Genomic DNA, 12,462 nt, shown 5'->3' on the forward strand with positions numbered 1-12,462 from the left:
TACACCCCCCCCCTACGCAATAAACCACCGCCCCTCCTTCATAATATCTTTTATTATATTATACACTTTTCTTAGTTCTTTTTATTTGTCTTAATTTCCCTTTGGCTGCTGAATTTTACCTTTTGGGGAGAATTTTAAGAGATGTAGTTTCCGTGAGGAAACTCCCCCAGGGGTATTTTCCGCGAGGAGGATTTTACGGGGGGATAAGCAGGATCCTTTCCCATTCATTCAGTCAAGTTTCTGCGGACATAGATGGTTGTTATACACACTAATAGGCTTCGCCCTACTTCGGCCTAAAATTATCGACAGTCAATGGAGGGTGGGACCGGGTACAGGGACTGGTGAGGGAAGGTATTTGTGAGGAAAAAATTTGAAATTACTCTCTTCCCCACTTTTAAGGCAAAACTCGGTGGAGTGTGAGAGAGCTCCTATTTCTTATTGATTAAAGTTTAACATCTTCTATAGTTACTTCGAAATAAATTTTTAATGACTCGGGCTGGAAAACACCCAAATTCCACGTGAATTTGAAAATTATAAGTAACATCGCAACCCAAACATCTCGGTCATCCCCATTGCAATTCCAGTGGGCTTTGCCAATAAGGCAAAGCTAATTCGAGTTACCCTTACTCCATCCCTATCTACATTAGTTTTGCCCTAGGATGGATGATACACTATCTATCAACAGGCGAAATGACATAATTTTTACAAAACTCTGAAAAAGGGTTACGCCAGCTTTGCCTCTCATTGAGACTATCTGTCTTGGCTTTAATCCAATTAGTCATGGCTCTTAAGTCTTTCATAATTTCCACCAAGTTGATTTTAAGTCAAATTGCCTATCACTATAGTCTGCCTTCTTTTTTTTAATTCTACTCTTTGTCTAAAGAACTTGCGGATATTACTGAAACGGACAAAGCTGTTAGAAAACAAGTTGACTTGTACCTTATTTTAGCAAATGAAGCATCAAGAGCTAATAGGTCAAAGCCATTCTCAAATGAAAGCCCATACATTACGCCCTAGGAGGATATAAGAGACCACATCCAAGTGGTGATAGCCCTTACACGAATGGTTCTTGGGCAGCCGGCCACAAGCACAAGAGCCGAGCGTGTCTTTTCAGCACCGGATCTTGTCATCACTGGTAAAAGACCTTGAATTGCCCCAGTCAGAATCAACCAGCTACAGTTCATCCATGACAACTACAAGCTGTTGCAGGATTAAGTCTAGCTAGAAAAATGATCAAACCAAAAATCCGTGTGCCAGTCGAGTGACAAATCCTTGTTCCATTAAAACACGTTTTCATCACCCTGTTCTGTTTCGTCTTGACACGGGTCAATAGTAGATTCAGCGGCTAGGACTAGGACCAAGTAGAGAGCACGTCAATATGCGGTATTTCCTTTTACTTTTGACGCAAATCATAAATTTCGCCAGAAAAAGAATCCGTAATAGCGGGTTTAAAAGAGTAAAAATACCATTACGAAAAACAAAGCAGACGCCCTAAAGAGAAGTTTTTTTAGCTGTAGCGAGTCCTTACTTTCAATTTTTAGAAAGTTACAAAATATTCAAGTTCCCCCTCATAAATACATCCGAATAATAAAAGATGAATAAGGTTCTTTACACGTCCACATTGGCTACTGAAAATTGGTGTTTACTGAGAACAACGACAGGTATTATGAAAATACAGACACGGAAAGAAACAAACACTACTGTTTATTGAAAAGCAGCAGATTAAAAAGTCTGCATTAAGACCCTTGATCCAATAGATTATTTTACTCCTGCCACTTTCTCCTCGAATTTACGTTTGTCATTATGTAGTACGTGCCAAAGGAGTTCCAAAGGACTTCAGTAGACTCGTCAGTTTATTCAGCTTTGAACGATATGTCAATCTTCAGGTTTTGAACAGGAATGAAACTTCTTCTTCATATGAAAAATTGACTTCAACCGGTGGCCGGTCACCAAAGAAAAATTGGCACCATGCCAAGGCCACCGCTGTTTTCCCTTAGGCACAGCTATTCACCACCAAAAATGAAACCAGCGTAGCATTGGGGTGTACTTTTGGCTAGCTCAATATCCCCTTCAGCTTGCCCTGAGAGTTTCAACTTAATACCCTAAGCCGTTCTTGAGATATTGGTAGTACGCCTTTTAGACAATCTACATGCACATGCTGCATTTTAATTTAGTTCAAATCCTCTTCAAAATTCCCTGGAGGCTTCATTTTAATAACATTAGCCCTTTGGGAGACCTGGGATCAAATACGTCCCCCTTTTCAAATAACAAAACCTACAAGTGAACAATGGACAACTTGCATAGGTTACAGTCCTTGCCGTCCGAAAAAAAGGACGTGGAGGGGACCAGTTACCCTTCAATCTCTTTTGACTCTTAAAAAGAGCGCTACAACTTCCAATTTAAGATGTAATTAGCACCCTGTGAAGTTTCTGCGATCACGTCTTCCACACGAGGAGGCACCGTGAAAAACAATTGCACATTGAATGCTTATGGCTCTTTACCACAGGCAACGGTCGAGCGTTATCTCTGAAACTGAAGTATTGGGCTGTGTTGCCACTTATACCGCATTTTGTGGTATAATACCGCAATTTGGATAGAAATGCCGCACTTTTTTCTGATTATACCGCATACCGCAATTATATCGCGAAATGACTTTGATCAGCGTATTTATACCGTGAATGACTTTTATCACTGAATTTATGCTAAGTAGTATCATCGTATGGGAATAGGGACAAATTCTTGCTCTCTACTTCTAATGACATATGGCTGGATAGGACTCGCGAGAATTCATACTAGTAATTAACGTGCTTCCAAGTCAGGTGCTTACAAATCAGTCAGGTGCCTTAATGAAAGTAATTTTCAACCATTAAAATGGTAAAGGTGTACAGACACTGCAAAGCAGAGGGACTACTCTACTAAAATTTAGTAAATAGGTAGTCCCAGGCTGTCCTGTTTTGCTTCTTCTGATAATTATCTTTCCACTTGTACAGCCCAATAGACTGAACAGTATACAGTAAAAGACGTTCTTATAAATATGTGTGAAATTCAGAATGCAGAACAGTGGTTAAGAAATAAAACTGCTGTTTCATTTAGAAGTTAATACTGTATTCAAATATAGGCCAACAATCATTTCCTATAGAATATGTATTCCAAAATCTAGTAAATTATCTTTTTTTATTTTTACCTGATTTCTTATTGCATGTCATTCATTCAGATCAAATGTGAATGCAAAGTTGCAGATTTGCTCTCCAGAGGAAGCAGGTTATAAAACACTTATTCCTTCTTGTAGCCTAGGCTGTTTAATGGTTTCATTGGGCAGCCCATCTGTAACCTTTATTGTCAATGGGCTAATGAAAATACATGGATTGCTTCGTCTTCTCAGACTCTGCGTCTTGTCATCACTTTTTCCAAAAACGAAAAGGAGACCACAATTGAAGCGCTTGTCTCATTTCTTATTGAACACTATATACCCTATTCGGTCACTGACAACTTGCTGAAGTTCGTGAAAAGTATGCCATGGCCTAATTTGCAGACCCATGCTAGTCTGATTATAATAAAATGAACCAACATTGCTAAACAGGCTCTGGCTTTTCATTTTCATGAAAAGCTTCTTGTCAACCTAAAAACTAACCTTTTCTCAGTTGATATTGACCAGACAATAGATCAGTCTGTAGCCAAACAACTCTGTTTGTGTCAGTTTCTGTAATGTCATAATGGATTTACTGGTAGATTTGCTTGCTCTGTTAGAGTTTAATCATGGATCAGTATCTGTTATTTTCAGTCAGTTGGTTAAAGGGACGGACTATGTTAAGAAAACGGGCGTTCCCATAAGTAGCAAAATCACCTTAGTTCAATAAAACATCAGCAAAATCATCTTAGTTCATTAAAACATCATCAGATAACTCTTTCGTTGACATTAAAAGCGGAATGCAGTCTGAACCGTCAGCAAAAAAATAGGTCAAGCCATGACAAGGGGGGGGGGGCTGGAACTGAGACTTGTTAAACCTGTACTTTAAGTGAACGGTAAAGCACCGTCAAGTGACAGCACTGCTGTGAATCAAAATGTTTTTTATAGTGCGGCCAATGTAGGTCTTGACGAGCATGAGATGTGGCATTGTCTGAAAAAAAGATGGAAAATAGGAAACGTAATGGCTAGCAAAAAAGCGTTACTATGATCCCGACTAGATCTTAATTACAATTATCATATTAAAGATAGTAAAACTTTAAAAGGAATTATTCACATAGACAGACAAAGGTCACTCGGTATCATGCTCGTCGACATGGTCATGCTGGTCAAGACCTACATTGGCCGCACTATACAAAAATGACCTTTGGTCTGTCATGGTCATGCTCGTCAAGACCTACATTGGCCGCACTATACAAAACATTTTGATTCACAGCAGTGCTGTCACTTGAGGTTGTGAATCAAAATGTTTTGTATAGTCCGGCCAATGTAGGTCTTGACGAGCATCACCATGTCGACGAGCATGATATCGAGTGACCTTTGTCTGTCTTTGCGAATAATTCCTTTTAAAGTTTTACTATCTTTAATATGATAATTGTAATTAAAATCTAGTCGTGATCATAGTAACGCTTTTTTGCTAGCCATAATGTTTTCTATTTTTCCATCTTTTTTTTCAGACAATGCCACATCTCAAGGTCATTATATATTTATTATCCCATAAAAGCCTCAAGAGTTACTTTTGATATAAAAAAGGCCTTAAGGTCACCACAAACCCAGCAAGTGCACAAGAAGGTAGATGCACTCTTTTCAAACCTAGTTCTCATGTCTTCAAATACCTTCAACATTTGATTTCGATCAGTCATTTTAAATAGGGTTTGTCCCGGTGATGGAGTCAAACTTCGGTAAAGAAGGGGGGGCAATAAATAAAGTTTCAAACAATTATGTCTTGGCCACTTATGTAGACAAGGGTGTCACTACCTTCTTTGCTTTGAGGCGAGGGAAGGAATAAAAATCTGCTGACAAATCAAATACCGAACCTTGCTGAGGATTTTTTAAGCAAGTGAATAATATGCTCTCTCAAAAAGTTGAAAATTGTAGAAAACAATCACTACAAATTTTATTATTCTTTACTTTAATTTTTTTAAACACATTTTAAGGAAGTAAGTTGCGTAAAAACTGCTTCTGTAGCACAAAGCGTTTAAAATTGAAAATTAAAAAGTGGAAAAAAATGAGCATCTGGTTCGAGAATGTCGTTTTGCTTATTTGCTGAGTCAGTAAAAACTTTTCAATCTAGCATTCTCGTCTTTGGGAGTGCGTTAAACTGTTTACTTTCTTATAAAAAAAAAAAAATAGCGGAAGACTGGAAGTGTAGACTGACACATTTGTCCCTTTTTTTCGTTTTTAAGGCCAGTATATCAGAGGATTCAAAAATAGAAAAATGGGACAAAAACGACAGAATACACAGTATTTCTGGAGAAGCGCTGAAAATGAAACAAATGTTGATAAATAAACTTTTAATCTATTTTAAAATAAAAAAGAGTAGATTATCTTGCCTCCAATTTTCTAGAGAACGGATGGTGTGGACGAGCTATTAGTGATGAAGAACCGGTGAAAATGCCAGAAAGTGGGAAAGCGATATGAATTTATCATTGGGGACTATTTTCCCCTTTTATATATGAGGTGGGTATCTGGGGGATGTGTATTTTCATTTTTATTCTACCTTTCTTGTTCAAAGTTCATGGCAAAATTCACCACTTAAAAAAAAAATAATCAAACAGTTCGTGGTAGTAAGTAAGGAGCAACCCGGCCCAATAGTAACCAAACGGGATTTTGATACCAATAGATACATCAGAAGAATCAAATTCATATGCTGATTTCAAATATTTAAGTTTCATCAAGTTTAGTCTTACCCTTCAAAAGTTACGGGCCTGAGAGAATTTGCCTTATTTTCGAAAAAAAGGGGAAAATACCCCCTAAAAGTCATAGAACCTTAATGAAAATCACACGATTAGGTTCGGCGTATCAGAAAACCCTACTGTAGAGGTTTCAAGCTCCAATTGGAATTTTGTATTTTTTGCCAGAAGAAAGATCATGGATGCGTGCTTATTTGTTTTTTTGTTGTTTGTTTTTGTTCCCCCAGGGGTGATCGTATCGACGCAGTGGTCCTAGAATATAACGAAAGGGCTCATTTAATCGGAAATTAAAAGTTCTAGTGCCCTTTTTAAGGGACCAAAAAAATGGAGGGCAACTAGGCCCCCTCCCACGCTCATTTTTTCCCCAAAGTCACCTGCTCAAAACTTTGAGATGGCCATTTTGTTCAGCATGGTCGAAAAAATAACAACTATGACTTTGAGGATGACTTAATCCCCCACAGGCCCCGGGGGAAGGGCTGCAACTTATGAACTTTGCCCAATGTTTACATATATTATTGGTTATAGGGAAGTATACAGACGCTTTCAGGGGGAATTTTATTCTGGTAGTAAAGGGGGGGGGAGGGGGGTCGGGGCTTATGTGGGTGGATCTTTCCATCTTTCCATGGAGGAAGTTTTCATGGGGGAAACCTTTGTAAATAAAATAAACAACTTTCGAGAAAGCCATTTAGCCAAAAAAACTAAAATTAATTTGCAAATTTCGTTTTAATTATTCATGTATGGTGAGCCAAAATCAGAACCTGCATTAATTTAAAAACGTTCGAAAAAAAAAAGTTTTTTAAACTGAAAGTAAGGAGCAACATTAAAGCTTAAAACGAACAGAAATTATTCCGTACATGAAAGGGGCTACCCCTCCTCAACGCCTCGCTCTTTACGCTAAAGTTTGACTCTTTCTCACAACTCTATTTTTTAGAACAATAAAAATCTTTAACGTAAAGAGCGACGCATTTAGGAGGGGACAGCCCCTTTCATATACGAAATAATTTCTGTTCGTTTTAAGGTTTAATGTCGCTCCTTATTTTCAGTTAAAAAAACTTGTTTTTTTATTTAATAAAGAATAGTATCCATTTGCTAGAAAAGTAGCAAGATATTAATTGCTTTTAAAAAAGTAAGTTTTTTGTTGAAACTAGTGGCGACGTATTTGCATTACGGGTGCCAAAATATATCATAAATTATTCCCTGTATTGTTAAAAGGATACCGCAAAAACACCCTTTTTTCGTTGGCCGGCACCGCTTTTTGGTATCGGTGAAGTGACAACACTAGTCTTGGGCTAGTATTTTTCTATAAAGGTAAAGCATACTAGGAGTGTATGTCGAAACAAGTCTTGTTTGAAATGAAAATTCTGTCTATAATGCTTACCTTCAGTGTCACTAAAAGATCTAAAAAAAACTAATTTGTACGCGCCGGTGCCGGGCTCTTCCAAGAAAGACAAAATTTCAAACACCTCAAAGAAGAATCACAAGTTAAATAATGAAAATTTGCCAAAATTCAAAATTAGTATTCATTACTAATGTTTGGGCTTTAGAAAGTGGATTTAGCAAGAACCCCAACGTTCTGGGCTGCAATTAAAATATATATGGGCTGGTAGCTGTTTTAAAACTTAGATTAGAATCATCTTATAGGTTAGGATTGTTAATGTTAAGATGGGGTAAGATATAGGCTAGGTCAAGGCATACTTAGGCCTAACTCCTCTAGACGCGCAATTTTAGTAAAATTCTAGATGAGTGACTTTTTAGTACCTTGGAAAGTCATGGAGTTGGGAGTAGAACACTTTCAAGAAATGATCCTGGACCTAAATTGGCCAAGGCACTGTCAAGGTGTTCTGAAACTGTTGACTTTTGGCAACTTCCAGTTTCTGACTAGGTCTATGTCCCCTAGTGGCTCTTAAGAGGGTTACTGAGAAAGCTGAAATTTAGCTTGCATGTTTAAATAACCTGCAAGTCAGGGTTGCCAGAAGGTCAAACAAAAATCAAGCCCAAGCCTTTGAAAACCAAGACCACCATCATGGTCATAAAGTTCTAAAATTGCCCAAATTTGTGTGTTTCACAACAATTTTTGGTGTTAAAGTAAAAAAAAAAATGTTGTGCATGTTGCAGCTTGTGCTGTGACATGTGCATGGCCTGATAAGTGTAGTTGGATTAGTTCTAGATCAGCTTTTTTTGTCCGGTTATTTCAAACTTAGCACCAATCAAAACAAATACAGAAAAATGCAGTCCAAACTTTTTGTTAATTCCTTAACCTTTTTCAAGATCCTCACCATTTCATCAATGACAAAATTAAAAAATTGTATTACAAAAGTGCTACAAATTGAAGCACATGCTACAGTGCTACACATGATGAAATAGTTCTGAAACATTTCTTTCGTGCTAAAGTCAGAAAAAGTTGTGCCACTAATCTAATTTTACTTTTATCTTGGTTGCTTACCCTTTGTTCATCCTGCTCCACTTTCACGGAAGAACAAGGATTTATGTGATCTGCCAAAATTCTGTTTTTAGCTGCAGTTTTATGCATCATAATGGTTAAACAGCTGTGAACTCTTTTTATTAACTTTTAGAATTTAATATGACTTATTCCAATGAATACACTAGTAACAACCACAAGCCGAAGACATACAATATTTTTGGTTTATTATCTCATAAAAATTTTTGGTACACATTATTTGGTGCAGTTGCAACACAATATTTAAAGATAACTTTATGATAAAAGTCAGGCCTAAAAAAAAAACAACATGAGAACGGGGTTAACACAAAAGCCTTTGTAATCCCAAGATGAAATAATATGTACAGATAAAAAACAAAAACAAAAAAGAAAGGCACTTAGATCCAAAAGGCACTAAGAGATTTAAGACTCAAAGGAGGCTAGGATATTATCTGGATTGACTGCATTGGTAATTTGGTTAAGGTTTATTGTGTTTAGCCCATTAATAACCAAACTCCTGACAAGACCTAAAATAACCAATCATTTTATAAATGGAGAGCAGAAATTAGTGATGGGAAGGAATGAGGCAATATGGAAGATATTCTAGACAAAATTTATCGTTATCAATTATGAGAGCACCATAGAATGCAACAACTACCTGACAGCCATCAGAAGGTTGGGATGCAATTTCTATACTTGGAAATACCACTGGAAAGAATTGAATGGTACATTTGGTAAATACATATAAGATTCCATATCAGAACTAGGGACAAGGGGAACACTAATAAATACCTTTTACTCTTTCTAATTGTAATACTCATTTCACTTGAAAAATGTATCAATCAACTTTCATAATCCCATATATAGGCCTAGGACACATGTTTATACAGGACAACAAAAACACTCAAACCACATAATTACTTCTTTACAACATACAGCATGTTTTTATTAATCATATTATCAAGTTTTCATTTTCATTGTTATCTATATTCATAAATATGTTTAAATAATGTTTGATATGCACTATATCTAAAAGTCTTCTACAATCAGACATTGATCAAGTGGTTTTGGCAGGTCAATAAACTAAGGTAAATGATGTAAACCATTCAAAAGTTGGTTCAGGGATGGGTGAAAACACTACTTTACGTAATATTAGCCTATAGTTAGGGATATTAAGAAGGAAACATTTTTAAGACGCCAATTGTTCCTTTACAATATGAAACGAAAAAGTAGTTAGAAATTTTGAAGGTGCTTCCACTATACTTTATCCCACCCCTCTAATGTGCAAATGTATTGCCAAAATTGTATATTTCCCATCTATTTTTCTGTTTCTTGACTTCATCAATGTTTATTTAATTAAAAAAAAAAAGGGTTTAAACAAGAGTGATGCATGGGAAATATATGAGTAGGGCTATATACTTGCAGATTAGGGAAAAGGGTAAATTATACTGGAAGTGCCTTCAAAATAGCTTAACTACAATTTTTCTCCATACTTTTAAGTAAGAATTGTTTTCTTTATGTGTTTCTTATTGAGTAGCTCTGATTTAAGACTAATAAAACTTGATTTCTGTTTTGGTAAATTTCTAGTTTAGTGGTTTTTTGCTGTCTTGGAAAATATTCGAGTCAGGTGAATGAATCTTTCAAAAATACATCAAGACAATAATTAATAATTTTTTAGAAAAATATTTTGAAATACTTACCTCCACCTCCTTCTTCCTTTAGAAGGCACTGATGTTGGATGACCTTAAACAATCCTTGTGAAACCTTGCAAATTAAATAATTATAGATAACACATTTTGATTTTAATTCAACTTCACTCCCTCCCCCACCCCCCATGGGCCAAAATTTATGCTAGCCTAGCCCAAATTCTATATTTCCAATATGTTTCCTGTTTCTTGCTTTTGTCTTTATTGATTCAATTTTTGGGCAGATTGTTAAGACAAGAATTGATATAAAAATATGTTTAAAATATGCAAGGTAAAATTCTAGACAAGTTGTTTAGTTATATCATGGAAGTTAATATAGGAGAAAAAACTTATAGATGTGAATCCGGGATAAGAAACAAACTCGGGGAAGGAGGTATTATTCTTCTATTCTAAATCTCTTCTTATTTCTAACTGATTGGATATTGAAAAAACAATATCCTGTCTTAATTTTGATTTTCTTTCTCTTTGGTTTTATTTTGTAAATGCAATTCTTGTTGTTAGAGTAGAATTTTAAGCCACATCAAGGGTTTTTTTTTTCCTAAATTTAGGAAATGTATTTCCAGATCTTTGAAACTTCCCAAATTTGGATTGATCAAAGTTGTAAAGCTGAAAACACTTTTTTTTTCATCAGAAGATCTATTCTGCATTGTTTCACTTTTATAAAACAAAGGTCTTTAAAGGTCATCAAAGGTCAGTGCCCTCTATTGGGGAAAGGAGTAGAGATGGGTTGGCTACTTCAAAATATCTTTCAAGGACACACTTTAGTCTGTAAACCCATCCCAGAAAGTATCATTTTTGTAACCTAACCCCTTCCCAAGATAGCAACAAATAGCTTGTCTAGAATTTTACCATATATAATTCAGACTATATATTTGCATGGGCGCCCAAAAGGGGGAACAATGGGGAGGGGGCAACTGCGCCTGTGTACTCTGTACACCGTGAGTGAATGGAACTGTAGTTGTAGTACTAAGCTTAGACAACTAGTGGCTTCTGGATAGTTAAAAATCCTTCACAATTTGCTCTTAAAGATCTAACTTATGCATATAAGTTTTTTTTGAGATAATGCTTTGTCACCATTTTGAAAGTCCACATGCTCATATTTTTTTTTGATTTAGTTCAGTGTCTCCCTAAATATTTCTTGTATTTGATTACTGAGTATGTTGTTATATTCTGTTTGGAATATGGCTCTGAGGGTTGTGGGGGGGGGGCATTCTCAAAGTCATAATTTCTAGACCTTTAAACTATGCTGAACAAAACAGGTATCTCAAAATTTTGATTGGATGTGTTTGGGGAAGTGAGTGATATGGGAGAGGGGGAGCTGGTTGCCCTCCATGAGCTCTTTTTGAAGTTCCTGTGACATTTCTTTCTATAAGAAGTACCCTGGTCTAAAAAACAAAACAATATATTGTGCCTACATTGCTCTTTACTTAGGCAGCACTAATGTGCTGCCTATGATATTTTGTCTTGAGATTTTAATTATACAGCACTAGAAGTGCCAATTAGACCAGGTAAGCCCCCCTAAAATTCAGCCTATGGGCAACCATGTATATATGCACATTAAGGGGGGGGGGGGGGGGTAAAGTAAAATAAACTTGCAGTTAAAAAGTTTTAATTACAACAGTCTAGAGAAGGACATGTAGAGAAGGAAACATGTTAAGACAACAATTCATAATATGCAGAATAATTGTAGATAACACATATTGCATGTATCTCAGCTATACTTTATCCCTAACTCCTTCCCCTAATGTGCAAATATATAACCCAAATTAGATATTTCTAATGCATTCTGCCTCCCATTAGTAACTTGTTTTTCTGGTTTTGCTTTGTCATACTAGATTAAATTTGCTGGTACAATGGATAAATATCAGCCATGTATTTGCAAATTAAGGGGGATGGCCTGGGGGTATTGTATAGGAGGGCTACAAGCAAGATATCAGCAACAATTATTTCTGTATATTAATTATCAAGTATGAATTTTTCTTAACATGTTTCCTTCTCTAGGTATGTACCATTACAAGTAGGGAAATACACATATTACAAAGTATAAATTGTTTTCTTGACATGATTTTTAGCAACAGCCCAAATTCTACACTAAGCCTAGGCCACAAAAAAATTGGGCCAGATCTGTCAAATATATAAAAAAAGGATAGATCTGCATAAAATTCAAGTCTTGCCTTAATCTGAGCAGCAATAAAATTCCTTGTAACTTATAAGACTCCTAATGCAGAGCCATCTCAGCAATGCAGAAATAAATTCCTAATCAAGAAGCGTTTCAGAATAGAAAGCGTTCTATGCGCTAAAGAAGGGCTCTTGTCTTTTTGGCGCATAACCCTGGCTGAGCCACTGTGATTTTGGAATTTTTGTCTGGTTCCAAACTTTCAGTCAAGATAAGCCCATTTTTGTAAAAAAAAAAAAAAACCACTTTGCCGCCAAACGGGCCCC

The 12,462-nt window shown here is 36.2% G+C and overlaps 1 protein-coding gene across 4 annotated transcripts in view; it reads left to right on the forward strand.

The window, feature by feature from the left end:
* The first annotated feature begins 7,367 nt into the window (after nucleotides 1-7,367).
* LOC148951976 (neuralized-like protein 4) overlaps nucleotides 7,368-12,462 on the forward strand; it is a 69,221-nt gene continuing 64,126 nt past the window's right edge. The window contains exon 1 of one of the 4 annotated variants that reach the window (XM_089089453.1): nucleotides 7,368-7,480. In XM_089089453.1, coding sequence (XP_088945579.1) covers nucleotides 7,473-7,480 — 8 coding nt within the window. In that variant the 5' untranslated portion in view covers nucleotides 7,368-7,472. Of the gene's footprint in view, nucleotides 7,519-8,947; nucleotides 9,049-12,462 lie in introns of those variants that run through there. The other 3 variants (XM_089089454.1, XM_089089452.1, XM_089089451.1) reach the window with 3 other exon arrangements.

Source organism: Artemia sp. Qi Xiang Cuo, chromosome 5 (assembly GCF_049724085.1).
Source record: "Artemia sp. Qi Xiang Cuo chromosome 5, ASM4972408v1, whole genome shotgun sequence".
NCBI lineage: Eukaryota > Metazoa > Arthropoda > Branchiopoda > Anostraca > Artemiidae > Artemia > Artemia sp. Qi Xiang Cuo.